Here is a 27,863-nt window from a genome sequence, read left to right on the forward strand (position 1 = left end):
AAAACACATAGAGCAGGAATATTAGACTGCTGTCCCTTTAAGACATAATTCAAAGATCCTGTACACTGATGCTGATACACGTGCGCTGTCTGTCTCGTTTTTATCCTAAGACATAACCTACTAGGATACTCGCTAAGATGGGCATGTTGACATAATTTTTGTGTGAATTTGTCCTTTTAGGTGCAAGACTTGAAAGAAAATTTGCGCGAGAGTTTTTACTCGCTTCGGATGAGTACACACACACACACACACACACACACACTCACTCACACAAATCTCCTCACAGCGCGCGATTTCTCTTTTGTCTTACCGTTGAATGTTTAAATTGCCAAGGTTTAAATGAGTTTAGTTTAAACACAGATAGCAACGTGAGATGTTCAGGTCTCACCTGCGCTTGCGCGCTATCAACACCCGGGTGATGACGGCGTAAATGACTGGTCATAGAGCTTTCGGCACATCATTGAACATTTGTTTACAACGAGTGACTGTTTTGTCCATGTTCTTTTGATCATCGCTGTTGTAACGAATTGGGAAACTAGAATGCATATCCATTGACTGAAACATACATTAGCCGAATCCGTCTGTCTGTTTTGTTTTCAACAAACCATATTATAGATGCGTTGTCAGATTTGAGATGAACCGCGGTGCAAGCGCGTGCCGAACCGTGGGTGGAGAACCGAACGGTTCGATTTTTTACAGCGAACTGTCCCACCCCTAATATTATATATATATATATATATATATATATATATATATATATCTCACAGAAGTGAGAACACCCCTCACATTTTTGTAAATAATTTATTATATCTTTTCATATGACAACACTGAAGAAATGGAACTTTGCTACAATGTAAAGTAGTGAGTGTACAGCTTGTATAACAGTATAAATTTGCTGTCCCCTCAAAATAACTCAACACACAGCCATTAATGTCTTAACCGCTGGCCACAAAAGTGAGTACACCCATAAGTGAAAATGTCCAAATTGGGCCCAAAGTGTCAATATTTTGTGTGGCCACCATTATTTTCCAGCACTGCCTTGACTCTCTTGGACATGGAGTTCACCAGAGCTTCACAGGATGCCACTGGAGTCCTCTTCCACTCCACCATGACGACATCACGGAGCTGGTGGATGTTAGAGAGGTTGCGCTCCTCCACCTTCCATTTGAGGATGCCCCACAGATGCTCAATAGAGTTTAGGTCTGGAGACATGCTTGGCCAGTCCATCACCTTTACCCTCAGCTTCTTTAGCAAGGCAGTGGTCATCTTGGAGGTGTGTTTGGGGTCGTTATCATGTTGGAATACTGCCGAGTGAGGGGATCATGCTCTGCTCATTCATGGTTCCCTCAATGAATTGTAGCTCCCCAGTGCCGGCAGCACTCATGCAGCCCCAGACCATGACACTCCTACCACCATGCTTGAGTAGTAGGCAAGACACACTTGTCTTTGTACTCCTCACCTGGTTGCCACCACACACGCTTGACACCTTCTGAACCAAATAAGTTTATCTTGGTCTCATCAGACCACAGGACATGGTTCCAGTAATCCATGTCCTGCTTGTCTGGCAGCACTGCAGCAATGCTGGCAGCACTCATACGTCTATTTCCCAAACACAACCTCTGGATATGATGCTGAGCATGTGCACTCAACTTCTTTGGTTGACCATGGCGAGGCCTGTTCTGAGTGGAACCTGTCCTGTTAAACCGCTGTATGGTCTTGGCCACAGTGCTGCAGCTCTTATCTTCTTATAATCTTCTTATAGCCTTCGCCATCTTTATGTAGAGCAACAATTATTTTTTACAGATCCTCAGAGAGTTCTTTGCCATGAGGTGCCACCTGCTCCCCATTCACACCTGAGACATTGTAACACTAACAATTCACATGACACCAGGGAGAGAAAATGGCTAATTGGGCCCAATTTGGCCATTTTCACTTAGGGGTGTACTCACTTTTCTGGCCAGCGGTTTAGACATTAATGGCTGTGTGTTGAGTAATTTTGAGGGGACAGCAAATTTACACTGTTATACAAGCTGTACACTCACTACTTTACATTGTAGCAAAGTGTCAGTTCTTCAGTGTTGTCACATGAAAAGATATAATAATATATTTACAAAAATGTGAGGGGTGTACTCCTGTGAGATACTGTATATATTATATAACCATAGTTTTGATTTAGAATGTAACTAGTTTTTATCTTAATTTGGTTTCCAGTTAACAAAATATTTTTTTATTTTTTTGTCATATTTGTAATAGATTTTATGAACAATAATAAAGTAAATATCTGACAAAAAAAAAAGTGTAAGTGTGCGTATAGATACCTAGCAGGCTCGGGAGTGGGCGCAGACGCAGGTGCAGATGCAGGTGCAGGTGTTGGGGAGGGGGCAGGAGCTGGGGCAGAAGCTGGTGCAGGCGTTGGAACAGCACGTCTCGGTCGTGCAATTTCTTCACCTGAGAATAACATCATGTTCATATGAACACAAATAAACTACACCTACTCCTACAAATGCAAGCACACATCTATATTCACAAGACAATTCAATTCCAGACAACTATTTATTTTCAGATTTGAATAGACATAGACAACAAACTCATAAACCCGAGAATAAATTGTATTAAGTGTACTCACTGGGGTTTCTTTTTGCCAGCCCCTGAAACAGACAGAAGGCCAAAACATTCATAAGACTAAAAGCTCATATAACACCATATCACTCATCAGCTGAAAAGAGTGCATTGTGGGTAAATTTAATCAAGGGAATGGAGAGTCAAATTCAGACCGAGACAGTGCCTTGATGCCCTGTAAATTGCTGTTTCATAATGCATTCTACAGCTGGCAGAAAATTCCTATGATTGAACAATCGTATCTGACTCACTGATATATTAGTAACAAATAACACTGTCATAAATGTTATTACATCAGGTTCTCCATGGTGGATGTGAATTTCAAATAGAAGACCACAGCATTTGTTTTTCCTTTAAGTCAAAATGGCATTCTTTACACTAAAATGTGAGATAACAGATATCATACTGTATTTAGACTAAGAACACTTTAACACATCTTATTGCAAGGCTTTACGGCACCCAGCCTACAAATTATTAAAAAAGGCATTTGCTTGATTTCCAAAGTAAGCATTTTTTGGTGTCATGGATCTATAGCACAAAAGTAAGCATTATTTCTATTCACATGGGCCTTTTATTTAGGTAGAAAAGACCAAATGAGGCAGAGAAAGTGAATAAGAGTGCTAATGTTAGCTTTTTTTCCTTACAAAATGACATCTGTAAAGAGTAGTAGTTAATAAAAAATTATATTTTTTACTGGTCCTGACCTGCATGTTTATATGGAAATATCATCATATGTAAGTATTAAATCTCTTTAAACGTCTAATGTTTAGTTCATTAAAATGATAACATGGGTATCTTCAAAATTCAAAGGTTCTGACTTCAACTGAATCATAAAGTGGTTCAAGCACTGGTGAACAGAAAAATAATAGTAAAAGGCACTTACCGGGCTACGTCTCTGTGACCAGCAAAAAGGAAGAGAGAAGAGACACCTGGTCAGAAAGTGATAAATCAGTAATACAGACTTCGATCAAAAACAACCAGGGTGTGAATTAGACTCTATGTTCACCTTTATAATGTCCTTTAGTGATGATTTTCAATAAAAGATTCTTTAATCAGTTTTTTTGAGACATAATAAAGGCAGTGACAATTTTGATCTGTTAATGACATAAAACTATAATATAGCTTGAAAAGATATGGAATCTAGTGCATATCAAGCAGAATATAGTCATATCAAGCACTTTTTTATACTATTATGGTCCTTTTTGAGGCTTAAAAGCTTCAGTTAAAAGTTGAGGCCTTTTTAAAAAGGCCTTTTGTTTTGGAAAAGGTATAGCATGAGGGTAAATTAAGACAATTGTCATTTTTAACTGTAGGGGTAAGAAACAAATCACAATAAGTTGATATTTGAACTGATCTTACTTTAGCACCATGATAAATAATTTAGAAGTCACATTTTTCAGATTTCAGCAATTCTTAAAAATGGCATTTACGCACATATTGCCAACGTTGCACCTGTGCTGTGTTGCTTGTCTCAGCACTGTTTAGTCTTCAGAGGATGTAAAATCACAGAATTTATGTACTGCTCACTACAAAGAGATTTCAAAGATACACCATACGGTGGGAAATTTTGTGGTCATGCATAATACTCCTGGACCAAATTCACAGTTAAAATAGAAATGAAAGGACAAGAAAGTTCATTTTCCTTGGACATCTATTCTTGCTCACTCCAATTTAACCTCATTGTATTTATTTTTTCCTTGTTCTGCCTCCATCGTATTTGGATTAAGCCCAGGAACAAGGGCTCTGAGTGCAGTCTGAGTGTGGCCCGTGAGTTCTGAGTGATTAGGATGGATGTACCTGTGGCAAAGTCTAATCTACAAGCTGTAGGCAATGGTCACCACCAATCAGAGCCAAGAATGGACATGCGCAAAGATTGGCATGCAACCAAATGCTTTAATATAAGAGCTGGGCTGATGACTAAGGCTGGTGGCCCATTCATTCAAATGATAAACAGTAGAAAAGTGTTGAAGTGAAACATGCATAAACACTAGATGCAAAATGACATTATCTATCTATCATCTATAATGAAACTAGTACAAAGTATACACAGACCCATCAAACTTAACTTAAATTTTGTTTATTTTGTATCCTGTATATGGATTAACAACACATAATAGTCCTAACACATTTCTATAGTCTACTGCCTGTTTCACTATCCAATAGTCCATTCTTAAACATGTAAACTGACCCTAGATCAGTTCTTAATGGCATATTAAACACCAAGCATGCAAACTTCACCATGCCAAAAGAGAAAAGAAGATGCCACTCTAAAAGAGGATGACAAAGTATAAATAGCTTACCGGACTATTCCTCTATATCAGCCAGCATGAGAGTAAGGACAGATAGAAACAAAAAGACAGGCAGAAGAAAAGAGAGCATTATCTACATTAGTATAGTGCTGGTAAGCATGCACAAATACGTTACACATTTTTTTGAGAGGAATGACAAGGCAGAAATGTCTAAAACACAGACTACAGTATGATGCAACACTGTGCAAACCCATTGTCAATTTTTCTGTCAACCACAGATTTGGCCTCCAGGCCAGCACATAATATATCTCAGCTAATGAGGAGATCAGTCAAACGTAACAACAGATCAAGATCTCAGTGAGTGACCTGAATGACTCTACTCATAGCTTGAGTGAACGCTACAAAATATATTAAAAGATAACCCATTTAAGAAGCACATTAAAGGTATATTTCACCCAAAATTTTAATTATGTTATCAATTACTCATGTGGTTCCAAAATAGTATTTGATTTTCATATGTCCATGGGACACATAATGTTATACACTACCATTCAAAAGTTAGGGGTCTGTAAGCGGTTTACACTGCAAGTCTTAATGCACAGATCTGATCTTTTGTCCATATCCAATTTTTTGTCTCGCCTGTTTACATTCACTTTAGACATGACTGGTATCTGTGATCTAATATCAGTGTTTACATTAATCCCGGCCTGAAATGATTCTGTTGATAATCACTTTACTATGCGACATCGTTGACCCTCAGGTTTTGAATGCCCGTACTAAAATGGATTTTATAATTCATGTCGGGTGACCATGATTATTTGCCAGCATGGATAAATTAAAGGATTAGTTCACTTTCAAATGAAAATTACCCCAAGCTTTACTCACCCTCAAGCCATCCTAGGTGTATATGACTTTCTTCTTTCTGAATGTCTTTACTGTCACATTTGTTCAATTTAAAGGGATAGTTCACCCAAAAATGAAAATTCTGTCATCACTTACTCCCCCTGTATAAATTTCTGGAAGATATTTGGAAGAATGTTTGTAACCAAGCAGATCTCGCCCCCCATTGACTGCCATAATATTTTTTTTTCCTACTATGGTAGTCAATAGGGGCGAGATCTGCTTGGTTACAAACATTCTTCCAAATATCTTCCTTTGTGTACAGCAGAACAAAGAAATTTATACAGGTTTAAAACTACTTGAGGGTGAGTGAATGATGAATTTTCATTTTTGGGTGAACTATCCATTTAATGCATTCATGCTAAATAAAAGTACTAATTCCTTAAAAGAAAAAAAAAAAACTATTGAATAACATATAAATAGCATACAAGATGTAAGGGATTTTTGTATGTATGTATGTATGTATTGTTGGAGCTTCACACTTCACAGCTCTAGTCTCCATAATGAAAAACACTTCTAAAAATCACTAGGATATTCTAAAATATTTCTTCTCATGGACTCCATAAAAGAAAGGTCATATGGGATTATACAGGATTATTTAGGGTGAATAAATGGCAACATTTTTGTTAGTTTGGGTGAACTATTTCTTTAAAAAAAATGTGGCTTTCTGCATGTCAACATTCTGCCACACAGCTTGGAATTAAAGGTGCCGTAGAACGTGTTTTCAAAAGATGTAATATAAGTCTAAGGTGTCCCCTGAATGTGTCTGTGAAGTTTCAGCTCAAAATACCCCATAGATTTTTTTTAATTCATTTTTTTAACTGCCTATTTTGGGTCATCATTAAATATGTGCCGATTCAGGCTGCGGCCCCTTTAAATTCTCGTGCTCCCCGCCCCCAAGCTCACGACTGCCTTAAACAGCATAAACAAAGTTCACACAGATAATATAACCCAAAAAATGGATCTTAACAAAGTGTTCGTCATGCAGCATGTCTAATCGCGTAAGTATGCTATTTATTTGGATGTTTACATTTGATTCTGAATGAGTTTGATAGTGCACCGTGGCTAAAGCTAACATTACCCACTGTTGGAGAGATTTATAAAGAATGAAGTTGTGTTTATGAATTATACAGACTGCAAGTGTTTAAAAAATGAAAATAACGACAGTCTTGTCTCCGTGAATACAGTAAGAAATGATGGTAACTTTAACCACATTTAACAGTAGCTACATTAGCAACATGCTAACGAAACATTTAGAAAGACAGTTTACAAATATCACTAAAAATATCATGGATCATGTCAGTTATTATTGCTCCATCTGCCATTTTTCACTGTTGTCCTTGCTTGCTTACCTAGTCTGTTGATTCCGCTGTGCACAGATCCAGACGTTAATACTGGCTGCCCTTGTCTAATGCCTTGAACATGAGCTGGCATATGCAAATATTGGGGCGTACATATTAATGATCCAGACTGTTACGTAACAGTTGGTGTTATGTTGAGATTTGCCTGTTCTTCGGAGGTCTTTTAAACAAATGAGATTTATATAAGGAGGAGGAAACAATGGAGTTTGAGACTCACTATATGTCATTTCCATGTACTGAACTCTTGTTATTCAACTATGCCAAGGTGAATTCAATTTTTAATTCTAGGGCACCTTTAAGACCGTCGAATGATCAAACAGGCTCTGAGCACACAGTGTTTGCCATGTGTAGATTTATTAACTCTTGTTGGATGACTGCCCATATACAAGAGGCTTAATAAAGAAGCAAAGCTTATCAATAAAACATGAATACCAGCTGGAACCCAGCACCTGGCCGAGAGGTGTGCTATATTAAGAACCCCCATGCCTTTGTGCTCTGTTTTTGCTCGACTGTAACCCCACCATTACATTTATCTCTCCCTGCGTTTCTGGATGGCTGGCTGGAGGTGATATCTCTGCCCTGACTACTCAGGTGAAGTATAGTGGAGAATACAACAAGATGTATGAATTATCACTCTCCTCTGATGAAGTGAGAGAGAGCACGATCACTATTGTATGGTTTCTGTTGTTCAACCTTTGCTCACACTTTTCTGTTGAGCATTCATGGATAATCCATCACCATGGTTACACACATACGCACAGGTTGCCATGGCAGAGGACGGGCATGTGACTGATGTTTAATTCATGAGTAAGGAATGCCAGGCGTTCCAATATACTGGACAAAGTGGATTTCAGTCACTGAGGTCTTAATAAGTCTGCTTAAAGTGTGTCATTCGATGTTTAAAATATAAAGAAAGTAAAAGTAAGCTATTTGTTGGATGATTTTCCTAAGAAATGAACCATTAGCAGGGTTTAGTTACACATATTTTATGCAAATTTTGGTATATAGCACAAATCTAATTTTCAAAATGTGCATAAAAAGTATTTTTTGTTGACATTTACTGAATATACACTACTGTTTAAAAGTTTGGGGTCCTTAAAAAGTTTATCTTTCACAGGAAGTTTAGCTTAACCATCACAGGAATAAATTACATTTTAAAAGAAAAAAAGAGTTTAAAAATTATAAATTGTAGTAATAATTCACAATATTACTGTATTTTGAATGAAATAAATGCAGCTTTGGTGGGCATATGAGACTTTCAAAAACATTTAAAAATCTGAATTTTTGAACTCCTAGATGCATATCATAAAAGTCATGTGACTTTGGATGGAAACTGTAGGCTTGTTTGAGGCTTTCGCAGCCGATTTTGAGCAACTGCAGTGCCTGACCTAGACGGCTGGTCTCGTTTTGCTCTTGCGATGGCACATGTGATCGTAAGGCGGCTGCAGCACCGATCAAAGTCAGACAAATTTTCTAACCAGAATGCATTGCTTTTGTCAGGTGGCAGGCGATCTTTGCGGTGCCCCATAAAGTCGAACAAGCCTTGTATCTTTGTGGTGCTTTAATTCAAAGCTCTGTCTGCTTGAGCATTCTGTTCAGCCCAGTAAATGCAACAACACTGACTCAACCAATGATGTGAATTATGGGGCGGAGATATGCATTTGTTCAACCAACAGCAGACAGGGGGTGTCACCTGTTTGAAAACATTCAGAAAACTGCTTAAATTTTGAATGTGGTTAAGCATTCATTGAGCATACTGAGAGAGGAATTCATAGACGTGCAGATTCAAACTTAACTTTGGGAATAAGAGCTAATGAAAACCCCAGAAAAGATAATTACTTTGTGACAGCTAAAGACCAATCTGAGTGCCAATTAATTTCAGGAACAAAGCAGAACAAGAAAAGGCCCGGTAGGTGGTCCCGAGTTGTAGATCTGAGTAAGACTGATTGACAAGACACAAAAAAGGTTTTGAAAGCTCATTGACGGAGTTACACGTATCTGTGTGTGAATAATTTAGAGTGCAAGTTCTTCATGTGACACGTTCTGCACTCTGTCAGTAGGCCTGCCGTACTATACAGTCATTGTGCCCAGTTTCCAAGATGAATTATTGAGAGAGAACAGAGTGACAGTCTGAGAGACTCCGTCTGAAACTCCGACTCACTCTGACTCCAGATAACAACACGCTCGGTGAGTCAGATAAGACTCATCTACATCATATCTCATCTGAATGACCTCTGTCAGACGGACTTTAGATGACTTCACTGAAAAGAAAAGTTTTTAAAAGTCAATGCTTGAGTTTGATAATCTTTGTGGAATCTTCTTTAACTGCATATACCATATGAACCAGATGTTCTCAACATATTTTCACTTGAGTTAAACGGATATACAAATATTACATAAAATCTGATAGATGCTTTGGAAAATGTTCTCAGCAAAAACTAGTAATCTGTATGGTCTTCTAATAAGGGCTATAGAATATTTATTAAAGGTGCCCTAGAACTTTTTTTAAAAAGATGTAATATAAGTCTAAGGTGTCCCCTGAATGTGTCTGTGAAGTTTCAGCTCAAAATACCCCATAGATTTTTTTTAATTCATTTTTTTAACTGCCTATTTTGGGGCATCGTTATAAATGAGCCGATTCTGGGCTACTGGCCCTTTAATTCTCCTGCTCCACGCCCACGGAGATCGCGCTTGCCTTGAACAGTGCATAAACAAAGTTTACACAGCTAATATACAGTAACCCTCAAATGGATCTTTACAAAGTGTTCGTCATGCATGCGGCATGCATGCGTCGGATTATGTGAGTATTGTATACTGTTATATTGTTTACATTGATTCTGCATGAGTTTGAGGCTATTCTCCGTGGCTAACGGCTAATGCTACACTGTTGGAGAGATTTATAAAGAATGAAGTTGTGTTTTTGAATTATACAGACTGCAAGTGTTTAATAATGAAAATAGCGACGGCTCTTGTCTCCGTAAATACAGTAAGAAACGATGGTAACTTTAACCACATTTAACAGTACATTAGACGAAACATTTAGAAAGACAGTTTACAAATATCACTAAAAATATCATGCTATCATGGATCATGTCAGTTATTATTGCTCCATCTGCCATTTTTTGCTATTGTTCTTGCTTGCTTACCTAGTCTGTTGATTCAGCTGTGCACAGATCCAGACATTAACTGGCTGCCCTTGTCTAATGTCTTTTATAATGTTGGGAACATGGGCTGGCATTATGCAAATATTGGGGGCGTACACCCCGACTGTTACGTAACAGTCTGTGTTATGTTGAGATTCGCCTGTTCTTCGGAGGTCTTTTAAACAAATGAGATTTATATAAGAGGGAGGAAACAATGGAGTTTGAGACTCACTGTATGTCATTTCCATGTACTGAACTCTTGTTATTTAACTATGCCAAGATAAATTCAATTTTTCATTCGAGGGCACCTCTAAAATTGTAAACTGAATACACTAACAACACTAACAAAAAAGAACTACCATGTACACTACTGTTCAAAAGTTTGGGGTTGATCAGATTTTTTAAATGTTATCTAAAAGAAGTCTCTTATGCTCACCAAGGCTGAATTTATTTGATAAAAAATATACTAAAACAGTAATATTGTGATATTATTGCAATTTAAAATAACTATTTAGATAGAAGTCATTTATTTCCTGAGATAGCAAAGTTGAATTTTCACCAGCCATTACTCCAGTCTTCAGTGTCACATGATCCTTCAGAAATCATTCTAATATGCTGATTGATGAAACATTTCTTATTATTATCATCAACGCTTATTATCTGCTTAATATTTTTGTGGAAACCATGATCATTATTTTTTTCTGGATTCACTGATGAATAGAAACTTAGAAAGTTCAAAAGAACAGCATTTATTTGAAAAATTAATCTTTTGTAATGTAAATGTTCTATGTATCTTGCTAATTTTAATACTGTTTTGCAAGATGAGTCTGTTTTGAGCCAGTGGAGAATAATTAGACAGGAGCTGCCGACAGACATATTTACCTCCTGAATGCTGTATGTAGGGCACACAAACAAAGACTTTCTTGCACATGTTCAAGGTACAAAAAATTCATTTAAAACTCCTTAACACAGCTTTAACTAACAGGATGCAGTTAACTCAAAAATGTTTTTAGTGAAATGGCAGGTAGGCGTTTTTGGACTATTAAAATGGCAGGCAGCTCCATCTGAACTGCTCACGCTGCTCTCTCCAGAACCAGCCTCCACAGTGTGATAGCCTCACATTAACCACATATCTACAAACAAGGCTCCACACAAAAAAACAAACAAACAAGACATTTCAACTGTAAGCAAGTTGGCTTGTGGCATTTGTGATCATGTGACTATAAAATTGAGGGTAATAAAAAACCTAAAGCATTTCTTCCATTTCATAAGCCTCCTTATACAGAACATATAAAATTTGCATCAGTGCAACAAGCTGTTTCCTGTCTTTAATGACAGAAACACTGTCTCTCAAACTTCTTCATGCTCTGAGAGTTCCAGTCATCATAAACCAGAAGAAGCAGGCGTGATCTTGACCTTACTCACATTATATCAATATAATAGCCAATAATAATAACAACAACAAAAAAGCATAGATTCATAGACGTACCATGGAATACTACATTTATCAACAGGGTACAACAAGGCTAAAATCACACCGGGGTAAAAGGTGCATTAGTTTTTATTCTCCTCTAAACCACTAGATGGCACAAAACTTGCCGCAGCACTTTCTTAAACATCCACGTTTCAAGATGCTTGTGGAAATGTGGCTGATTCTTAATACAATCATGGGCAGCAGAGCAAAGTTGAATCTGTGCCAAATTGATCTAATATTTATTGTTGTTTTTTTTAATGTTATAGATTCAAGTAGCAAATGAAAATTACTAAAATTACTGAATATATTTTGAGACAAAATTCTTCTTTACATGCTGAAGAATATGTAAAAGTATGTTATTTGGGGTAAAAAGCACCCCTGTTGTTGGGGATAAAGGCACAATAATTAACATCATGACTTTTCCATTTGGTGGCATGACATGGTTAGATTCAGATGTGTAACATCCTTTAAGTTTGGTGTCCACCTTAGAGATAACCACCATATTTATAGAAAAACCATATGATATTTAAAAATATGATATTAATCATATATACTAAAATATATTTATTGTTACTACTGTAAAGCCATATTACATTCACTTTTTGCCTCATGCCTGAGCATGGGGTAAAAGGCCCCCTTCGGCACCTCATACATTTATACGATTTTTAAGCAAAACAAACAACTTTAATGATTTATTTTCTCACAAAATGTGTTGATGTGTTAATACATTGATAAATATTTTTTCTACATTCATACACTATGGGAGTAGTGAAAAGCACATTTTCCTTAAGGTGTACCTTTAGCCCCATTGTACCCTATATAAGCATCATTCTACCATGGTACTTTCACAGTCATTTTTTTTGTAAGGGATGTCCAAATAAGTTCAAAGTACAAAACCATTAACACATGGCAAAATATTCTCTGCTATGTTAAGTTTAAGGAAGAAAAAGTGACAAGAAATGACATCATAAGCTTGGGATGCATGGGTAACATTGACTGGACTCACCAGAGGCGAGGGAGACAGAGCTAAGTTGCCTACGGAGGCTTTTAATTCATCTACCGAGGGAGCTGCAATGTTAGCGTCTGCTGGCAGGGGTTTGATTTTGATCTTAAACTTTTTGCGGTGGTCCTCCTCTTCTTCAGACTCACTGGAGGAGAAAAAGTGAATCTTCTCTTTGGGGGCTGGTGGAGGGCTGTTAAGGGATCAGTTGTAAATTGCCATGATTACAACAGTGGAAGAATTTTATAGACCTTACACAGGGAATCTGTTGAGAATGAAAAATCAGAAAAAAAATTGGTTGTAAAAACTACAAGTACAAAACTTTAAAAAAAAAACGCACATTTAAAATTTATACCTCACAGCTTTGTTTTTCTTCACAAGAAATTATAATAATTCTTTAAAGAAAATTAAAAAATACAATTTTCATTGTTTATTGGCAAAATTCAATTATTCCAAATTTAATCACAACAATTTATGGCTCAATTAAAGGATATCTCCCTCTTCCTCCTCTGGCCTGATGCTATATCCTTCTTCATCTACCTCAGGCGAGTTCTGCAAAAGAAAAGTGAGATTTTATTACAGAAGCAGTAGTATTATTTAATAGTTTAAATAGCCATTAATGCAGTAGGTTTGAGCTGTCATATGCTTTACTGAGTATCATGAAAGATGAACTCACATATCTCTCCCAATCAATCTCCCCGTAGAAGCCATTTGGAGCCCCATTGGTCTTTTTCTGTGGCTGAGCAAATCAGAACACAAATTTAGTAACATCACTAAGATTCAGTGATATTTAGATTTGATGGGTTTGGCCTATTTAAGTGTGCCACTGAGGGAATCTACAGATGCTTAGTGTGTATTCACTTCTAGCTAAATGACTATTCTGTCTCTATATTCAGTACCGATTCTGTCTCTTGGAGTTCCTGTGTCACGGTCATCCATCATAAACAAAATAAAGACATCATTTGAATTATTTTCCACCATTTCAAATTATCTTGAATTCAAATAAGGCTTCAAATGAAAAAAAAAATGCTTACATTAACACTGATTAAGGGCTGTCAATCTATTCAAATATCAAATGACACCAACAGTTGTTGCATTAACATTTTTACGAACCATTGTGCTTCACTTGTAGATAAATATTTCCCTTGTTGATCTTCAATGTTAATAAAATTTTACTATACAAATAATGCAAATAATTTTAGTTTTGTTAAATTCCATAAAGGCTTATTTTATAGTTAAATTACCCATTAAAAAGGTTTACGGAAGTAAAATTTACTGATAAACGGGTGGCCTTCTAGGCTCTTCAGCACATGTGTGCTTGAGTTTCTGCTTTAATTAGCTTCAATTAGCTCATATTTAAATCATTCATTTCTCAGAATTCACAAAGAACCAAATGAATTGAACACACATGTTGAATAAACATTTAATTAATTGCATATGTTAATGCATCAACTTTGGCAGCCCTAATTAAATTCCAAAATACAAATAATAGTACATTTGGCTCTTGAAATAATTCTGCAAGTTAAGAGGTACTTACTCCACCATCTCTGTCTGGTGACCCCCTAAAAACAGAGAACACAAAAGAAAGAGACAAAGAGAGAGACAAAGAGGTCTTTAATGCCCACTTAACATGCAAGCCTCTCTTATTTCAACTCAAGCACAGAAGCAATTAGCCAGGCTTCACTCTGAGGCACAGAAACACCTGTGTTGGGCCTCAAACAGACACTCTCAAAACAGACATCATCTATTTATCTACAGCCTTTTCACACCCAGGGGACAGGGATTCAAAGCATGGAAGCAGCAAATTTTTGATGAGTTTGTGAGAGAACTCCATCAGCCTGCCTTTGGAAGCACAGCTATTGCTATAAGTTTATTAACCCTGTAAAGCCTGATATATGAAATAATAGTCAGAAAAATCATTTTAATAGAACAATTTATTGAACCTTTAGACAAAATCTTAAGAAAAAAAATTGCATATGTGTATTTGTTGAGTATCATATTTGATACATCAGGCTTTTATGACTTATATGATATTGGATAATATGGAGTTCATACTTGTGGAGGGAAAAAAAACATCTCAATTTTATTCAGAAGCCCAGCCTGAGCAAAATAGTATATGAAATGTATATGGCCAAAAATTAAGATGTATGGATAATCAAGTCAACCTACATTGATTCAGTCTAAAAAGTGTTTACTAACAAGTCATTACTAACACAAGTCAATCTTGTTGTTTACGTTATAAAAATTGTTAAAAAAATACTTGAAAAAAAGTATAAACTATCAATCAGACGATTGTGTACAGCAGGTATTAAAGAAAAGTTTTGAACATGTTGATAATTTAGAGGCCTTAGAAATTTGTGTATCAAATATAATACAGCAGGCTTTATAGGGTTAATCCTGGTACAGTATATAAATTAATGAATCTTACGTAGAGTCAGTGTCCTTCTCTTTCTTCCGTATCCCGAAGGCCTTCCTGGTGCGTTTTTTCAATCCTGTGGGGTGCAGAGAGATCTGTTAGTGGTCTGATTTGATATGGCTCAAAAAGTCACAAAAACACAGTACAGCCTCATAGAAACAGACATGTGGCATTGGATGAATTTACTGTATTGTGCTGTAACTGTAGGTGTGTGTATCTGTGTGCCTGTGTGTGAATGTAGGTGGGTGGATGTTTGTAAAAAAGAAAACGTTCAAACGGCTTATGTCCAAAGACCTATGACATTTCAGATCAAACAATGAACAGAATCCATTATTGAATCACACTGCCGACTGCTGATTCAAAATTGATTTCGGCATCACAAATATCAAAGACAGAAAGCATTAGCATTTAGCAAACTCACAAAAAAAAATCATTTGGCATCTCCTTTAAGAGTCACAATTTTCTGACAAGAGCTTTATTCTAGAAAAAAAATATATACACATTTTTTCCAATATCACATTTCCATCCACCTACTTTTATGCCCAATTTGGGATATCGCATAAAAACCGCTGAATGGAAATGGCAAGATGCACATAAATTCTAAAAATGTGCATAAAAAACGTATGCGCTCAACTGAAGATGATACAATTTTTTTATCCGATAAGTAGACATGAGCATGAACTAGATGCACAACAAAAACCTCACATGACTTTGCCTCAACAGTGGATAACTAGACTAACCATCAGACCAATTTCATTGCACAGCATCTCAAATGTTGGTTTGATCATTCTGAAATGCCTGAGCCAAAGACTGTCTTCAGAATGATTTGGTATAATGACCTCCATAAGCGTCTAACATGATTGCATTCCCAAATATCAGGCATCCAAACGCAAGATAACATGACAGCATTTATTGTGTTTCATCTGATGTGGGGAAAAAAAGTGCAACTGTGGCTTCCCTGATTGCAGCAACTTCCATTTTCATTACAGATATTTTGCGCCAATTTCCCAGAAAGTGACGTTTTTGTTCTCTTGAACACATGGGATGGAAACTCTGGTTTATTTGCAAATGTTTTATGTGATATTCTAATTTTGGGCACAAGTTAAATTCCCAATTTAAACCAAAATAAAATGAGATTAACTTATGACAGTGTGTTTTTATTATGTTCACTTATTCATTCAAAAAAAAAAAAAGGATTAGTTCACTTTCAAATAAAATTTTCCTGATACTTTACTCACCCCCATGTCATCCAAGATGTCCATGTTTTTCTTTCTTCAGTCAAAAAGAAATTAAGGTTTTTGATGAAAAATTCCAGGATTATTCTCCTTATAGTGGACTTCAATGGACTCCACTGTGTAGTTTTCAGGAAAATTTTATTTGAAAGTGAACTAATCCTTTAAGCAAGGTTCAACTACATTATTAATTTCAATTTCAACCAAGGTAGATTTTAACCAGGCTTTAGGGTTGAACTGTGTTATCAGATCAAGAGTCAGTTCTCGCATTATTAGCAAATAAGGATCGTATATTACATGTGATTTAAAGGCTGCCATTTTATACTCATTTTTTATTATTATAAATATTTTGTGTTAATGGAATTACAATTTCTGTATGCCACAGCAATAAGTTTGCATTTTGTATGTTAGTCTTTCCATTTTTGATGATGTTTTGTCTTTTCATAACATTGATGGTTGGTTAAGAGCTGTTTTTGTAGCAAAGACTTCAATGTAAATGTCTATACAGCAACTGACTTTCAAAAATAACCCCACACTGATAAATATTCTCTGGAGTAAAATGAATCACAGTGTCCATATAATTAACACAGCCAAAACATCCTCAAACCCAAGTTAGAGTAAATAAATACCCATAAAGTCATGTGGACATGATTGTGCAGCAGAAGCATGTCTGCCTCATAGCTATTGGGCCTGCAGGACTCTGAGTCAGGCTTCGATCTAGTTAAGCCTCTGCAGTGACAGGGAGCTCCAACATGGCGGATGGCATTATTGATCTTTACAAAATATTTCCTAACACATCCACAGGCTCAAACGCTGCTGTCTGGCTGAGGGCGAGAAGAGAATCTATTTCAGAGAGCCATCGGAGAAATTCCCAGACATTGCCTTTTCCACGTCTATGTTTTCAGTGTCCTTACATGTTCCTGTTCTTGCTACATTTCTTCAAAGTAACTGTTCCTTTTGTCTGATTAAAATGAGTCAGCCATGATAGCTAAGAAGGAGCAAATGTACAGAGAGTTCACAGTGCAGAGGACGTTTAGTGAAGTGTGCTACAAAGAGACAAACACAGAAGAGAAAATACACTAAATTTAATACCAGGAAATTAGCCGTTCTACTTTGTGCACTTGAACTAGCCGTAAAGTGATGACTCACAAGCGTGACAGAGTTGTGCTTTCTGAGCACGTAATTAAATATACAAAATGTACTAAATATTAAACATACAAATCTCCAGAGGTTAAGTGTTGGAGATTGATGTGAAAACAAACTGACAGCTGCATTCACAGATCTGCTCTGTAAAGGGAATTAAACAGGTTAAGGTGACTTAAAAATGGACAGGTCTTTTGAACATCTGAATGTTAGATGAGCTTTTTATTATATTTTTGTCTTGTTTATAAAATCTTTTTAAAAAACGATATCTACATGTTTTTTCTAACACACACACACACACACACACACACACACACACACACACACACATACATATAAAACACAAATTATTTACATAATTAAAAATATGTATATATCTGTTTTTGCTAAAATGGCCGATGGGTCTGCCAGATAGAAATAGATACAATAGAACAAGAACAGAAGAACAAAAATAAGAAACAATGGCAGCAAAATGTTTTTGCAGCTTACATAATATATTAGAGTGGCCTCAAAAAGTAACAAGGTGACCAGTTAAGGGCACTCTCTTTATACTGGTTTTTATGTCTTTGTATACCTTAACATTCTGGCATGTGTCAACTCTGTTTCAAATCATTTGTCCCTTATAGAACAGTTTTGAAATGAATCAGGCTTAGATATTTAGCAATATGATTGCATTAAGTAGACAATTACCTAATCAGGATCTTCTGGTAGAGTGCAGTATGTGGGTCTTTATAATGCTACAAAAGAAATCCAGCAGTTCTGCCTTTCAGGGTGGATAAATTAATAATATGTTTATATTCAAAGAGCTCTTGAAACAGGTTTGAAGCAGTTACGATTTTATGTAATTAGTGGTTAAGTTGTTTTACACTATTTTAGGAAGAAAATAACTGTTTTGCTATGAACATGGTGGAACTTGGCTGTTCATTCTGGCCAAAATTCAAGATAAACATTTCCAGGCTCATTAAAGGGTCTAAATTTGATGAAAACAGAGCCCACTATTACAAAAAAGATAGTGGATAACTGGACTAAACAGTGGAACAATTTTATTGCACAGCATCTCAGATAACCGTTGTTCCCGTAACCCCAAAATACCACTTAATTTTCACTTTGTGTTATTATTGTAAATTTTTAAATGACTGTTGTGACTCATTCCAACTTACTAACTTTATTGTATTAACAAAAACTAGTTTGGGCCTGCTGTTTAATAGCCTTACTTTATACTGTTTATTCATTAGTATTAGTTATAATCTTACAATTTATCTGCATGATAAGTAAAGTGGGACAGTACTTGCATAAAATATACACTATATTTCCAAAAGTTTTGGGACACCTGCCTTTACATGCACATGAACTTTAATGACATCCCATTCTTAATCCGTAGGGTTTAATATGGAGTTGGCCCACCCTTTGCAGCTATAACTCTTCTGGGAAGGCTTTCCACAATGTTTAGGAGTGTGTCTATGGGAATTTTTGACCATTTTTCTAGAAGCGCATTTGTGAGGCAGTGATGTTGGTGAGAAGGCCTGGCTCGCAGTCTCCGCTCTAATTCATCCCAAAGGTGTTCTTTCGGGTTGAGGTCAGGACTCCGTGCAGGCCAGTCAAGTTCCTCCACACCAAACTCACTCATCCATGTATTTATGGACCTTGCTTTGTGCACTGGTGCGCAGTCATGTTGGAACAGGAAGGGGCCATCCCCAAGCTGTTCCCACAAAGTTGGGGGCATTAAAAATTGTCCAAAATGTCTTGGTATGCTGAAGCATTAAAAGTTCCTTTCACTGGAACTAAGGGGCCAAGCCCAACACCTGAAAAACAACCCCACACCATAATCCCCCCTCCACCAAATTTTACACTTGGCACAATGCAGTCAGGCAAGTACTGTTCTCCTGGCACCCGCCAAACCCAGACTCGTCTATCGGATTGCCAGACAGAGAAGCGTGATTCGTCACTCAAGAGAACACGTCTCCACTGCTCTAGAGTCCAGAGGCGGCTTGCTTTACACCACTGCATCCGACCCTTTAGGCTTGAATACAGCTGCTCGGCCATGAAAACCCATTCCATGAAGCTCTCTACGCACTGTTCTTGAGCTAATCTGAAGGCCACACAAAGTTTGGAGGTCTGTAGCTATTGACTCTGCAGAAAGTTGCCGACTTCTGCGCACTGTGCGCCTCAGCATGCGCTGACCCCGCTCTGTGATATTACGTGGCCTACCACTTCGTAACTAAGTTGCTGTTGTTCCCAATTGCTTCCACTTTGTTAATGATACCACTAACAGATGACCGTGGAATATTAAGTAGTGAGGAAATTTCACGAATGGACTTATTGCACAGTTGGCAACCTATCACGGTCCCACGCTTGAATTCACTGAGCTCCTGAGAGTGACCCATTCTTTCACAAATGTTTGTAGAAGCAGTCTGCATGTCTAGGTGCTTGATTTTATACACCTGTGGCCATGGAAGTGATTGGAACACCTGAATTCAATGATTTGAAGGGGTGTCCCAATACTTTTGACAATATTGTGTATATATGTATATGTGTGTATAAATATAATAGATATAAAATTGGGTTGCGGCAAAATGACCATGGGAAAATGTGGGTCCCATGGTCAAACCAGTTGAGAGCCACTGCTTTGGTATATATACAATTTCACTAAATAGTTATCGTTTTACTCTTTGTTACGTCTATGTTAGTGCAACGTCAAAAGAGTAGCTTTTAAAAAGCACTGCTGCGTCATCTTTGGTTCACAAGGATCAAGTTCTTTCAAGCTTTAAATCTGAACTCTGGCATATCACAATTTCACCTAAATCCACATACTGGCAAACACAGAAGCAACTACAGTATATCAGCACAATTTCTAATGCATCTGAGCTAGCTGCTAAAGCAGATCTCTGTGAACACACAAACCCCAGCTTGGTTACACATTCCATATAAGCTAACCCCCATGAGATGGCTTGAGTCCATTTTTTGACAGCAGGGATTTCTAAACACAGAATAACACTAATTAATGGCTTTGAAAATAATAGCTTCCGTATGTAAGCATGATGACGGAAGTGGTAACGTGATTACCAGGAGCTAACTCATGGAGTGAAGGCCAGAGAAAATGACAGCAACAACCATCCAGGGACACCACTTAAGCAAACAGGAAAAGTGAAGACGATGTGAAAATAAAGATACATGGTATTTAGGGCTTTAGAGACTACAGAAAAAAACAGCAGTGGTTAAAAGCAACAAAGCTTAATTGTCAGAGAAAATGTTGGCAAGACTGTAGGTGCCACAAGAGCTGGTATTCATCTGTGACATGAGTGCAACTCATGTTTCAGCAAGATAATAGTGTTCTTCTTTCTGCTATTATGGCCAAGAAATGTTTTTAAGAGCTCACCAAGGTTTTTTACTCAACAGAAACAACTGTAAATTCTAGAGACAAGAAAATACTTTATCACAAAGAACTCATGTCCAGACTACAAATGACGTCACATAAAGTGCACTGGAAAAACAAAACTTACTAAATGGAAATGATTGATTAGCAACATAAGAGTTTATTTGTTAGTCCATCCTTTATGAATATATACAGTAAGAAGTGAACTCTGCCATCTTTGCCTCTAAAGAAGAGAACATCCTGCAAGGCAAAAACAATGTGCAATAGTTTTAATAAAAGCATTAACAATTTACCACACACACACAAAAAAAAACTGCAGATAGAAGGTGAGATACTCATTTAAAGCACCAACATGTGTACTTGAAACTGCACTACAGAAAAATGTGCATAATTTACTGTACATTCTGTAACAGTGCACAAATTCAAGGGCCCTTATTGTCTATTTTGCCATTTTACCTAAAATGTCCACTAGTTTCGAGTACAAAATGTGGACCGAATAGCCTACTCTCTTCCATGGGTCCAGGTGGCTTCACTGTACGCCATGTGCTCAAAAGACCAACACACACACTCATACACTCTCATCCACACAGAAGCAGCTAAATGACTGCACATACTCAAAAGACACTCTGCTTGTCCCAACCCCCTCGGAGGAAAAACGTCCACCACAGGGGAAACTGGGTCAGGAGAAGAACGGCCTGTGCTCATCGCTAAAACAAAGTAAACAATGAGACAGAAGATTGTTTTAGAAGACAGAGGCATTTTGGAGAACCAGAAAGACAATACTAAAAGCACATGATTGAGTTGTGGCACAGAATGGGTGAAGGGAAAATCCTTCAAAATGAAAATTCTGCCATCATTCTATTCACCCTTTCAAACCAGAATGAGCGTTTTTGTTGTTGTTGTTGTTTTTGTGGAACACAAATGAAGATGTTTAGCAGAATGTTAATGCTGCTCTTTTCCAGGGTTTGAGGATTGTCAAGTACGGGTCCTTTGGGACCCGGCACAAATCTCACAGGAGCAGGCTGTTTTACCCTTGCTGGGATGGGAGTGGGCAGTCAAAAATATAGGGCGGGTCCCAGGATTTGATGCGTAACAAAGAAAAAGAAAGAGAATTGGTGTTTGTGCTCCAACATGTTGTTTCTCTTTACAACATATTTTTGCAGCACTGAGCAATATAGCCAATCACAAACATATCAGTTTTCTTGAACGCAATGACCAATCAGACATGTCTAAGTTAGAATCCATTCATTGCTCAGAACAATGGAGATTTGTCCAGTGATGAGTTCTGCATTCTTCTCGCAAATCCTCTCGTTATAAGTTAACTTAGAGTAGACATTATGTAAAGGCAATGGTTATTTATTATTTGAATTGGCTGCCATGCCAAATCAAGCATACAGTATGCTTGCTTTTCTGTTCAAATTGTAGTGGTTTGTGAACATAGCCTTTTTATTAACCAATAATTTATCAGAAGTGTTTATGCTGGGATATGTAGGCTGTTGCTAGGTGACACTGAATCTATTTCATGACTTTCTATTTAAATGTTTTTTTTAAAGAGGAAGTGCATCTCCTTAGCCTTAGCCTGGAGTTGGTTCACCCTCCGACTATGGCCCTAACGATTGTGTACATTTTTCACATGTTTACATGTACAAACATTGTGGGTGTGGGTGGAAGTGGAACACATGTTGCGGGAGCGGGCGGTAATCGTCAGAAATTCAGCAGGAACGGGAAGGATTAAGATAACAGTCCTGTGCAGGGCTCTGCTGTCAAGCTTCAAAAAGGACACAAAAGCATCATAAAAGTAATACGTGTAACTTGTGTGCTATATTACAAGTCTTCTGAAGTCATATGATATCTTCATGTGATGAACAGATAGAAAATGTTATCAATAACTCCTTTTGCATTCAACAGAAGAAATACAATAAATGACACCATGAAATACATGAATTTGAATGACACTGCCTATTACAGCACAGTGAATCCACTGTTATCATCAAAGGGTCAAGGGCAGAAAACTATCAAGTCTCATTAAAATGTCTACATCAGACTCCAAATGGCTGTATTATCGCAGCACCTATCACAAACAAAGGCATTTCCATCATAAACATAAATCATAAACATCTGCAACTTCAGAGGAAGAACATTAAGGGAGCCCAGTCCAGTTCCTACTGGTATTCAGCAGGGGATAAAGAGGAAAAAACAAAAGAAACTAAGATAAATCTGCCGGGTTTTTAATTCTAATATATTACTGCCAGAGGTAACATGGCAGATTTACTTAGACAGGGATTAATGCTTAGCAATCGGTTCATCTGGACAGAGTCGAGCCATCACACTGTGAGAAGAGATCACAGAGCACAAGCAATAATCTTAAAACTCTTTCTGTAATGATCCACACAGCTACAATGGCCCCAACATGATCCCCTGAATCATGGCGTTAGTGTTGATCTTAATCTGAGAAAATTCATTAACAAATCTGAAGACAGATGGCTACATTTATAGCCAGATCCAATCTTGAGGTTCCTGAATAAATTCTGAACACACAAATAAAATAGCAATAACCTCTTGAGAGAAATTGGTAACTTTAAGCAGTAGGTATGTTACATAATAAAATGACTATTCTCTACCACTAAAAATGTCGGCCTAAAAAACACAAATCATTTAATAATGTTTCAGTTCAGTAAATTTATTCTGTATTACATTTACATTTATTCATTTGGTAGACGCTTTTATCTAAAGCGACTTGCAAGCGAGGAATACAACAAGCGAGTCGTCATGACGAGGCAAATAGACACAAGAAGTGCTCACAATACAAGTTTTAGACATTGCTCAGAGTATCATAAGCTACAATAGAGAGGGATTAAAGGAAGTGAATGGATAGGTAATGAAAGGATAGGGTTTTTTTGTTGTTATTGTTGTTTTTTTAGGATGAGGTTAAGTGCTCACGAAAGAGATGAGTTTTCAGCTTTCTTTTGAATATTGCCAGGGATTCTGCATTCCAGATGAATGCATTAGAATATCCATCAAAGCACAGTTTTTTGTTTTCCCTTTGCTATTGGAATTGATTCTGTTCTAAACAAAAACACCTTTTGATTATACTTCAACAGCAATACTCCTGAAAGAATAAAGTCTGTACTGGAAGAAAGGCAAATATTTTGTTGGCTAATATTACTAATAGCTTGTAGCAACACATGCCTGGCCAGCTCAGAGAAAACTATTACCCAAAGGCTCTCCCCATTAAGCAATTGAACATGGATTAAACGAGGTTGCCAAGTCTGCCTCTAGACTCAGTGTCATAGCATACATTATTCATTTTTCCACAACATAAACATGCATATATCATTGATGGGACTGCATTCAGTTCTTCATGAATGCAACAAAATTAACTGTTAAGGAGCAATTGATAAAGCTTTTATTACTTTTCAAAACAAAGATATTTATCAAAACAAGTATAATATGCTATGTTAATCTTTGGCATGGCATATTTTCTCAAATGCCACAATTGAGATTATGTTAATGGCCTTGTGTATAGTATCTCTTAGTACTACTTACTAATACCTGGATATCATACTGTATGTATTATAATTTTTGAAAGTCTCTTATGCTCACCAAATCTGCATTTACTGTATTTGATCAAAAAATACACTGAATTATATTACAGTTTAAAATTACTGTTTTGTTTTAATATATTTGAAAATGTAATTTATTCCTTTGATTGCAAAGCTGAATTTCCAGCATCATTACTCCAGTCTCCAGTGTCACAAAAATAAAAAAATAAAAACATAATGCAATGATGTGGAAGTTTCAAATTTCAATACTTTATTCAGAATACAACATACATGACATATCAAATGTTTAAACTGAGAAAATGTATAATTTTAAGGGAAAAATAAGTTGATTTTAAATTTCATGGCATCAACACATCTCAAAAAAGTTGGGACAAGGCCATGTTTACCACTGTGTGGCATCCCCTCTTCTTTTTATAACAGTCTGCAAACGTCTGGGGACTGAGGAGACAAGTTGCTCAAGTTTAGGAATAGGAATGTTGTCCCATTCTTGTCTAATACAGGCTTCTAGTTGCTCAACTGTCTTAGGTCTTCTTTGTCGCATCTTCCTCTTTATGATGCGCCAAATGTTTTCTATGGGTGAAAGATCTGGACTGCAGGCTGGCCATTTCAGTACCCGGATCCTTCTTCTACGCAGCCATGATGTTGTAATTGATGCAGTATGTGGTCTGGCATTGTCATGTTGGAAAATGCAAGGTCTTCCCTGAAAGAGATGACGTCTGGATGGGAGAATATGTTGTTCTAGAACTTGGATATACCTTTCAGCATTGATGGTGCCTTTCCAGATGTGTAAGCTGCCCATGCCACATGCACTCATGCAAGCCCATACCATCAGAGATGCAGGCTTCTGAACTGAGTGCTGATAACAACTTGGGTTGTCCTTGTCCTCTTTAGTCCGGATGACGTGGCGTACCAGTTTTCCAAAAAGAACTTCAAATTTTGATTCGTCTGACCACAGAACAGTTTTCCACTTTGCCACAGTCCATTTTAAATGAGCCTTGGTTCGTCTGCACCTCTGGATCATGTTTAGATATGGCTTCTTCTTTGTGATTTCCATTACAGTAGCATTCCTGTATGTGATGCAGTGTCGTCTAAGGGCCTGAAGATCACGGGCATCCAGTATGGTTTTCCGGCCTTAACCCTTACGCACAGAGATTGTTCCAGATTCTCTGAATCTTTGGATTATATTATGCACTGTAGATGATAACTTCAAACTCTTTGCAATTTTTCTCTGAGAAACTCCTTTCTGATATTGCTCCACTAGTTTTCGCCACAGCATTGGGGGAATTGGTGATCCTCTGCCCATCTTGACTTCTGAGAGACACTGCCACTCTGAGAGGCTCTTTTTATACCCAATCATGTTACCAATTGACCTAATATGTTGCAAATTGATCCTCCAGCTGTTCCTTATATGTACATTTAACTTTTCCGGCCTCTTATTGCTACCTGTCCCAACTTTTTTGGAATGTATAGCTCTCATGAAATCCAAAATGAGCCAATATTTGGCATGACATTTCAAAATGTCTAACTTTCAACATTTGATATGTTATCTATATTCTATTGTGAATAAAATATAAGTTTATGAGATTTGTAAATTATTGCATTCCTTTTTTATTCACAATTTGGACAGTGTCTCAACTTTTTTGGAATCGGGTTTGTATTAGGCCCTGGACCACTAAGCCAGAAAATAAAACCAAAAATAAATTTTCTATATATTTACGGTAGGAAATTTACAAAATATCTTCATGGAACATGATCTTTACTTAATATCCTAATGATTGTTGCCATAAAAGAAAAATAGATCATTTTGACCCATACAATGTATTGTTGACTACTGCTACAAATATACCCGTGTGACTTATGACTGGTTTTGTGCTCCAGGGTCACATATTATATTAAAGGCTGCATGGGAAAATTGCAGCAGTCTTTTGAAAATGTAGAAGTTTTGGCAAATTGAAATACTATGAGGGAAAGAGATTATATAGAGGGACAAACTCTAATGTGATCAATTGGATGTAATAATTGGTATTTCACAAGCTAAAGATTTCATCTCTTTTCCCCTGGCTGAAATAAAATACAATTGCTAAACATGCCAGTGATTCAGCAAACTGAATGTTACCTTCAGCCAGTGTCACTCACGCAACCATGTGTTCAATCATGTCAAAACTAAAACACAGTTCCTGAATTAAACATGCAATTTTAAAATAATCTCTCAACAAACAAAACAAAGCAGAAGTATGTGGTAACTCAGGCTGAGATTTCCCTGGGGAAGACCAAGGAAGCACGCAACAGTGAAATGTAAAACTCACGCTATCTGAAGACCTCTTCAAAAATCCACTTTGTTTTGGTTGCTTTATGAAGACGCTTAACTGAGATGCTGTAACGATAATGTTTTTGCTGTCTTCCTTCACTTGCAGTCAAGCACAGTGCCCAGTCACATTGCTTCGATATGTTATGACTAACAAACACTTAAATCTGGCCAACTCATTTGGTTAAAAGGATGGTGGAGGCCGTTTTTTTTCCATTGTTATGGAAATACACCAACAGTCATGCAGAATAATTGAGTGTTTACTAAATGAACGGTAAACATCGCTGCACCTGCACATGTAAAATAACCTCCACTCTGGGAAGATTTGTTTCTACTTTCTGGGGACAGAAGAGGATCATGACATCTCACTTGAACATCTATCTTTTAAAATTTCATCAATGTTTAAATGAAGTCCTGTGGCATTAAATATAATCTTACAAAGAAATTAGCTGTTACGTTTAATTCAGCATTATGTTTGTGTAAAATCCTCTCTACTAAGAAGCTTTCATGGTATCATGTGTACAGTAGTCCGATGGTTAGTGGAAACTGTCTCAAAAATATGTGCAAAAATAAATAGCAATGGCCCCTACATGATACACAAAGACAAAAGCATAGAATATTCCTCAACAGTTACAACAATGTAGTGCATGTCAGCAACAATACTCCTAAGAGCTTATAAAGTGAAGCATGAGAAGAGAGACCAGAGAAAGACTTACAGAAGGTTGTGCTAAAATACAAAATACAGTACCAGCTATGTTATGTCTAAAGGTCCAGTATTTGAATTAAAATGTAATTTCATACATTACTGCAAATTAACATATACGTCCTTAAATTACAAGTGGTAAAAATGAGGTTGAAGTGCTCTGGAGCAATTATATTAAATCACACCATCTTCTGGTGGAGGTCTGGGCACTCTGTGTAAGACTAAAGAGGGAAGTACAGCTCTCGTGCCAGTATATGTGACATGTGCCAAGTCCTTGAGCTGCCTGCCAGCGAAACAACCAACCAAGTGGCTTTGTCCAAGTGTCTGAGCACAATGAAGGCTGATGCCAATCAATTGTAAGATTGGCAATAAAACTGTAGCA

General features: G+C 37.0%; 1 protein-coding gene across 26 annotated transcripts in view; it reads right to left on the reverse strand.

Annotated features, from left to right (window-relative positions):
• The window catches only part of sgip1a (SH3GL interacting endocytic adaptor 1a), a 98,757-nt gene that overhangs the window by 23,832 nt on the left and 47,062 nt on the right, over positions 1 to 27,863 (reverse strand). For 22 of the 26 annotated variants that reach the window (XM_048199868.1, XM_048199859.1, XM_048199855.1 and 19 more), the window contains 10 exons: positions 15,175 to 15,238; positions 14,284 to 14,308; positions 13,646 to 13,666; positions 13,423 to 13,485; positions 13,241 to 13,298; positions 12,753 to 12,931; positions 4,920 to 4,931; positions 3,503 to 3,514; positions 2,627 to 2,648; positions 2,319 to 2,448 (listed from right to left, as the gene is read on the reverse strand). In XM_048199868.1, the coding sequence (XP_048055825.1) occupies positions 2,319 to 2,448; positions 2,627 to 2,648; positions 3,503 to 3,514; positions 4,920 to 4,931; positions 12,753 to 12,931; positions 13,241 to 13,298; positions 13,423 to 13,485; positions 13,646 to 13,666; positions 14,284 to 14,308; positions 15,175 to 15,238 (586 nt within the window). The remainder of the gene's footprint in view (positions 1 to 2,318; positions 2,449 to 2,626; positions 2,649 to 3,502; positions 3,515 to 4,919; positions 4,932 to 12,752; positions 12,932 to 13,240; positions 13,299 to 13,422; positions 13,486 to 13,645; positions 13,667 to 14,283; positions 14,309 to 15,174; positions 15,239 to 27,863) is intronic. The other 4 variants (XM_048199862.1, XM_048199878.1, XM_048199877.1 and 1 more) reach the window with 2 other exon arrangements.

The sequence above is a fragment of the Megalobrama amblycephala genome, linkage group LG8 (assembly GCF_018812025.1).
Source record: "Megalobrama amblycephala isolate DHTTF-2021 linkage group LG8, ASM1881202v1, whole genome shotgun sequence".
NCBI classification, from domain to species: domain Eukaryota; kingdom Metazoa; phylum Chordata; class Actinopteri; order Cypriniformes; family Xenocyprididae; genus Megalobrama; species Megalobrama amblycephala.